Source organism: Nannospalax galili, unplaced genomic scaffold (assembly GCF_000622305.1).
Source record: "Nannospalax galili isolate Female #2095 unplaced genomic scaffold, S.galili_v1.0 scaffold49, whole genome shotgun sequence".
Lineage (NCBI taxonomy): Eukaryota > Metazoa > Chordata > Mammalia > Rodentia > Spalacidae > Nannospalax > Nannospalax galili.
In genome coordinates, this window is record NW_008359444.1 from 718,632 (window position 1) to 726,006 (window position 7,375).

At 47.2% G+C, this 7,375-nt stretch overlaps 1 protein-coding gene across 1 annotated transcript in view; it reads left to right on the forward strand.

Moving 5' to 3' along the window:
• Positions 1–73: 73 nt before the first annotated feature.
• Positions 74–7,375, forward strand: part of Lrrc27 (leucine rich repeat containing 27) — a 20,421-nt gene continuing 13,119 nt past the window's right edge. The window contains 2 exon segments of the mRNA XM_017795615.2: positions 74–739; positions 3,593–3,651. Of these exon segments, the coding sequence (XP_017651104.1) occupies positions 635–739; positions 3,593–3,651 (164 nt within the window). The 5' untranslated portion in view covers positions 74–634.

Consider the following 7,375-nt stretch of genomic DNA (forward strand, 5'->3'; position numbering starts at 1 on the left):
AAAAACAAAAACCCGAGATAGTTCTCAGATCCAGCTCAGGGATGCAGTGGTCATCTGTCCCAGGCTTGTCTAACTGCACTGTGATAGACTCTTTGGCACAGTGGGGAATGCTGGTGACCTGGTTGCCTCTGCTGGAAAGCCCTAGTGGCTTTTTGGACAGCTGGTCGTACCCTGACCCTGCTGGGGGAAGCTGACCAAGGTCAGAAATGCCTCTGATTAATTCCAGCCATGTTGCTGCCATGAGCCCTAGAGACTCCATCTTGGATCTCAGAGGATAATGGAAGATTCATCTCCCTTTGGAAAGCTGGGAACCACAGAGCAAGCAATATGGACTGTCCTGCTCTGTTCCTGTGCCTTAGCTTCCCAGGGTTTCCTGGAACTCCCAGTCTTGCCTGTCCTTGACAACCACACTTCCACCCCCAGCTGCAGACTCACATCCCCTTTGCTGAGCTGTCTCTCCACACTACTTCCTCCTGTTCCTGTGTTAGCTCAAGAGCGCCTCCCCCAACTCCACACTCATTTTCAGCCCTCTCCCCTCACTGTCTAGGCAGAGGGAAAACAGTAGGCAAGTCCCTGAACCAGACCTGTGCTTGCCAGATGTCAGGGCTGAGGAAAGTCCCAGGGCTTGGGATCCATGCTCTCTACTTCGGCATTTATTTTGAAAGAACTGAAGATGGATCGGGTAGAATTGGACTTGACTCAAGAACACTCCCAGAGGAAGGAAGCTGCAGGGCAAAAGGTAGGAAGAGGGAGAAAGGCCTGGGCAGCCAGGGCAGGTCCATGCAGGAAGGCAGGTCCGTGCAGGAGGGCAGGGTCTATGCAGGAGGCAAATCCATGCAGGAAGGCAGGTCCATGCAGGAGGGCAGGCCTGTGCAGGAGGCAGGTCCATGCAGGAAGGCAGGTCTATGCAGGGAGGCAGGTCTATACAGGAAGGCAGGTCCGTGCAGGAGGCAGGTCGGTGCTGGAGGGCAGGGTCTATGCAGGAGGCAGGTCAAGCAGGAAGGCAGGCCCATGCAGGAAGGCAGGCCTATGCAGGAAGCAGGTCTGTGCAGGAGGGCAGGTCCATGCAGGAGGCAGGTCCATGCAGGAGGGCAGGTCTATGCAGGAGGCAGGTCCAAGCGGGAAGGCAGGCCCGTGCAGGAGGGCAGGTCTGTGCAGGAGGCAGGTCCGTGCAGGAGGCAGGGCTGTGCAGGAGGCAGGTCCATGCAGGAGGCAGGTCCGTGCAGGAGGGCAGGTCTGTGTAGGAGGCAGGTCCATGCAGGAGGCCTGGTCAAGTTGGCAACAGCAGGGGCTGACTCAGGAGGTAGAGGGATTGGAGTTGTCATAGAAAAGAGAGGTGTCCAAGGATAACCCCATTTCCAATGGAGAGGTGCCCAGTGATAATGTCATGAGTTCATTGTGTAACAGCAGAATAAGTTTTGAAGAAATTCCTTGCTGAATGCACTATTTTCATTTTTTTAAAAGGTAAGTTGCTCTACCTTTTTAGAAAATTTTATATGTATGTGTGTTTTGCCTGCACGTATGTAAGTGCACCATGTGCAGGCAATGCCCACAGAGGCCAGAAGAGGGTGTTGGATCCTTTAGAACTGGGGTTACCAATGGTTGTGAATCACCATGTGGGTCCTGGGAACTAAAGCAAATGCTCTTAACCATGGGGCTATCTCTCCAGTCCCTGTTTTTGTTTTTCTGATTTTTGAGACAGGGTCTCACTATGCAGCCCTGGCCGGCCTTGAACTCACAGAAATCTGCCTACCTCTGTTCCCAGGTGCTGGAACTAAAGGCATGTGCCACCATGCGCAGCCTGAATGCACTGTTTTTAAAGTATTTTAAGAAGTGAGCACTTTCCTACAAGTGGTAGTGAGAGCAAGTGCCGAGTCTCTGCCCTGTGGCCCCCAGATTGGCAGGAAGCAGCTCACAGCTCGCTCACAATGTGTCTGATCAGTCCAAAACACCTAGAGCCTGCTTCTGGAGCTCTGGGGACCTTGGGCTTGCAGGACAAGCCATGGATGGACAGATGAGGGGATGGCATTATCTGGTGTCCCAGGCATATTCTTGGCCAGCTAGTTGTGGTACAGGCAGAGTTGGCTCTCCCCAATGAATCTCTGGGGTGTTTCTGCCCAGACCTCCCATCTGCCCTGGCTTCCTCGTCTTCTGAACTTGTGTCCTGTGCTGGGAGGCTCTCTTCCTTGCCAAGGATACCATCTTCTGTGCTGAGTCAGCTGAGTGCTTTTTGTCCACACAGTATTTTAACATCAGCACTGAGTTCTAGAGGGTAGTTGTCCTCAAGGCTTAAAGTACAGGGAACCTAGTTGGTGCTTCCCAGAAAAGGTGCCCAGTCCTCAAGTCTGGAATCTTTGGATTTTGCCAGTCAAAGCCAGCTGCTTTGTGTTGTTTAGGATATAATTTGGTGTCTGATTTACACCAATTATGTCATTAAAATTAGATATGCTTGCTGAAGAGCTGAAACATTAATTAGAAATTTTAAGTAATTGTAGGCTCATTTAAAGCTTTAAAAAAAATGATAACAGATCAGAGTCCCCCTTCTCCGTGTGTTGATGTGTGAGCATGCATTGTGTGAGCATGCATGCAGAGATTAGAACAGGCAGGTTGATTCATTCTCCTGAGTCAACAAGCTTCTGTGCCTTTGCAAGTCAGTGCTGAGGTCACCAATGAGGACCTTTGACTGCTGACAGAAAATAATAAGGAATTAACACTGCAGGTTTATCATTGTGAGTGCATTATATAAGGCAGAAAATCCCCTGAACACTTTCAGTTCAATATTTGGTAAATATTTCCCACACACTCCTTAGAAGCTTCAAATAAGGTCGGACATGGTGATGCAGACCTGTAATTCCACACTGAGAGGTAGAGACAGGGGGATTGCTGAGAGTTTGAAGCCACACTGTCTGTATAACAAGGTCTAAGGCAGGTGGACTATAGAGTGAAACTCTGTCTCAAAAGCAAACAAGCAAACTTCAAATGATGAGAAAGTAACACCATGGTAAAGGACAAAGTCAGTAGGTGTGAGATTTTCTCCAGAGGCCACCCTGTGCTCTGCCCACTGCTTCTCGGTGTTCCTCACCCAGCTCACCAGCCCTCTGCCGCAGAGTCACACACACAGTACATGACACAGTGGTTTCTGCATTTTTCAGAGTCTCTGGGTGTAGCCCGGTATGGAGCAGGTGCAGGTGGACGGTCCAGAATCCCCTCCTCTGCTAGCACTGCCTGTGAGAGGGATCTTGTCCCTAAGGTGGACAGCACAGTGAAGGAATGAGGTACCCGAGACCTGCCGGATTTCACCTGAGGGTCCCTAAGGAGTAAGGAGGAAAAGCTGTCGAATTAGTAACCCACAGTATTAAGAATTCAATGTGAATAAAGAAACAAAATGGAATGAAAGGTACAGGACAGAGTTCAACGTAAAGGTAAAGCCTTACCCCAGTCTTCAAACACTTGAGTGTTTGCTGGGCACATAGGTATGCATGTGTGCAGGACATCTGTGCTTCAAGTAAAGGGAAGTGACAAAGTTTAACATACTTTACAGATGATCGTTTGATTTTCTGCTTTTTAAATCACTTTTTATTTTCTTTTAAAGACATTTGAGAACTTTGCTTTTAGAAAGAAATCCTATCAAAATGTTACCTGTGGAGATGGGTAAGTATTGAAACAAAATGAAAATGACTTTAGAATGCTTTGGAGTTACCAGGGCATGCGTGACAGGAGGGTAGGTTGACAAGGTCTTTAAAGTCCTCTCCAAGTCTATCAGTTGCTTTTCCAGTGGCTGTGATTAAAAAAACCTGACAAAAGCTATGTAAGTGAGAAAGGGCTTATTTTGGCCCACAATTCAAAGGGATGCGGTGGGGGAAGTCAGGGTGGTGGGAGCTTGACGCAGCTAGTCACATTGTGTCCGCAGGCAGGAGAAGGCAGAGATGACAGTGCTTGTGCTTGCTTGGCTCATCCTCTCCTTTTTATATAATCTAGGACCCTAGCTTGGGGAATCGTGCCATCTACAGTGAGGGCGGCGTTCATCCTTCTCTCAGTTTAATCAAGATAATCCCCCACAGGCATGCCCAGACGCCTATCTCTCAATTGATTGTAGATCTCAGGTTGGCAATTGAGATTAACCGTGACACCCTCTGTTCTCAGGGCGAGTCAATACTGTTTTGTGTGTTGTCTACGGCAAGGCAGGACAGGTATAAGAACAAAGCACTTTGTGTATAGCACACAGCCTGAGGAAACCTGGTCATGGGGGCCACTCCGTTACTTGTATTTAAGTTTGATTTGCTTATTTCTTCCAAATGTATTTGGTTGTAAGTGTGTGTTTTTATTTCAAATCTCTGTTTTCTAGCAAACACCTGCAGTGACAGTTTGCCTGACTGTGGTAGCAGCACCCACGTGTTCTCAGTTGTCATGCGTTTGCCACTGAATTCAACATGCTTTCTGGCATGATTCACCATGGGCTATGCTGTAGTGTTGTGTTAGCTCCTGTACTCATCACTATGACCAAACACCTGATGAGCAGCTTATGGGTAGAAAGATTTGTTTTGGCTCATGGTGAGGAAGGTGAGAAGAGTTCGTGGCAGCGGGAGTTTGTGACTGGGGCTCCTCACATCTCCATGGATCAGGAAGCAGAGATCAGAGAATGCTTAGTGCTCAGCTGGCTTCCTACTTTCCCCTCTTCATTCAGTCAAGGTCCCTAGTCCATGGGATGGTACAGTCCACAAACCCTCTGGAAATGCCCTCATAGACACACCCAGAGGTGTGTCTCCTAGTTAATTCAAAATCCAGTCCAGTGAACCATTGTGCTGCTTAGTTTATACATAACTAGAAAGTTTCTGTGCCATTTAAAAAGCAGAGACTGTCAGAGGAGATGAAAATGCAGAAGCCAGCCGGGCGTGGTAGCCATGCCTTTAATCCCAGCACCCGGGGGCAGGCAGATCTCTGTGAGTTCAAGGCTAGCCTGGTCTACATAGTGAGTTCCAGGACAACTGGGGCTATAGGGAGACCCTGTCTCGAAAGACCGAAAAAAAAGAAAGAAAATGCAGAAGCCAACGGTATGCTACCCACTCACATTTATTGAAAGGCAAGAGGCTTGAGCACTGACACCTGGAAGGGTAGCATGAAAGGGATGCACCAGCAAGCAGCAGCATGGGGACAGGAGTGGCTACGTGATACGGGTCAGATGCCCAGTGAGCACCTGGCAGCGTGCTCAGCATCATCCTGACACTCAGGCGCTGTGCATTTTAAGAAGATGGACAGGTGTTTCTGGCTCCCCTGGGTATTTCTTCTTGTCACTGTGAAGCCCGTCTAGGAGGAACATGGCAAGAACTGCCAGAGGAGAATGGGTGCGGCAGGAAAGGCCAGGTGGCGCCCGTGTCCTATCACACACAAGCAGAGACTGGGAGAGTATGGCTTGTTCTCACCTCACGGAGGTCAGGGTGGAAAGCTTATCCTGGAGCCATTTTTAGAAATTTTCAGTTCAGGATGGTTTATGCCTATAATCCCAGACTTGGTAGGCCAAGGCAGTAGGGTTGTGTTTTGAGGGACAGCCTGGGTTAGTGAATTCTAGGTTAGTCTAGGCTACAGCAAAGTGAGACCCTGTCTCAAAAACTAAGAGTGAATGAACAAAAGATAAAGTTTCACCCATTTCTCCGTATCTTTCTCCCTCCTCCCCTTTTGTAGCCCAGGCTGGCCTTGAACTCCCTCTGTAGCTGAAAATGACCTTGAACTCCTGACCCTCCTAGCTGTACTGCCCAGTGCTGGGATCTCAGGTGTGCCCCACCAGGCCTGAGCCGCATTCCCAGCCATTTCCCTTTTCTGTCTTGTCAGCTTTGCAGTGGCCTCAGAGCTTGTGTGATGGGGATTTCTTCAAGTCCTTTGAGGCTGTGGCTCACTCTGCTCTGGCCACCGCTCCCGACTGGAAGTCAGCTGTTAAACTCATAGTTGCTCCTTGGGTGTCATGCGTTGGTTTCTGTGGCTCGCTCTTTTTCCCTGTGATGTGTCCCAGTGGGAATCTTTGGCTCCTTGGGGTTCGTTAGGCTTCATGAATGTGTAGATTAATGTTTACATCTGACTTGGATGTGTGGGGCCCAGACTTCCTCTGGAACTCATTACGGATGCCAGCAAGCTTGGGACTCTTCCCCAGGCCCTGGAGGTTCTGTTCAATCTTTTGTTTTCCTTTCTCCAGTCATCAGAGTGTGAGGCTTTTAGTCCTTTGTTGTTAAGTTCACCGCTTGCCCTGTGCCTCCTTTTGCCACTGTTGAGTTCCTCTGTCAAAGTTTTTACTTCAGTTTCTGCCACTTATAATTCTAGAGCTGTTCAGTCCTCTTTAGTCATTTCTGTTTTTATTGGCATTCCTGGTTGCTGAAGGTTTTATTCTGTTTCCTCTAAGTATTTGAGCCTCTTCCCTCTTCACTTTCTTGGCTGTGTGTAACTATGGGGCTTGAAGCCATTACAGGCACCTGGGATGCCTGAAGACAGCGTCGTTTGATGGCCATTGCCTGTGTACAGGACATGTTTTCCTTTTCTTTGCATGTCAAGTAGTTTTTATGTTGTAAATGAACATTTTGGGTAATATTTTTTTTAATGAGATAAGTCTACTCATTTATTTTTACATAAATCACTTTTCAGAGTTGAAAAAGATCAATATTTGGCTTTTATAATCATTACTGCCGAGAATGCCATTTCACATAAATTTGTAATACAAAATACAAATTTTGTATTGTATGTTTGGGGTCACTTCAGAATTTGTTTGCAATTCTGTCTTAATCCCAAGCCAAACTTCACTTAAAAAGTTTTTTTTTTAATTTTTTAAAAAATTGTTTATTTAATAACCATATAATTAGAAGAAGCATTTCATTACAACAGCATTGACATATTCAATAACAATTTCCAGAGCTAAGATGCATCTCTTTCAAAATTGGCTGTAAATTTTTAGGTATATAGTTGAATTAATACAGTTATACAGTATTGTACTCTGTCTAAACCCTATAAGACATAAAATTAAATGAGGTTTTAAACTTTAAAAAAGGTCTCCATTTCATTACTGAAATACAGTTTCATACAGAAAAATTCATTTTTAATACAGTTGACATGAAGATGCACATGCATTTCTGTTCTGGTTTGTTTCTTCATTGCTGTGACAAAACACTCTGACCAATACCAACTTGGGGAGGAAAAGGGTTTATTCAGCTTATAACTCCCAGATCACAGTTCATCAGGGAGCCCAAGGTAGGAACTCAGGGCAGGAACCTGGAGGCAGGAGCTGGAGCACAGGCCATGGAGGAATTCTGTTTACTGGCTTGCTCTCCTGGCCCCTACTCAGCCTGCTTTCTTATACAACACAGGCCCACCTGCCCAGGAGTGGCACCACCCACAG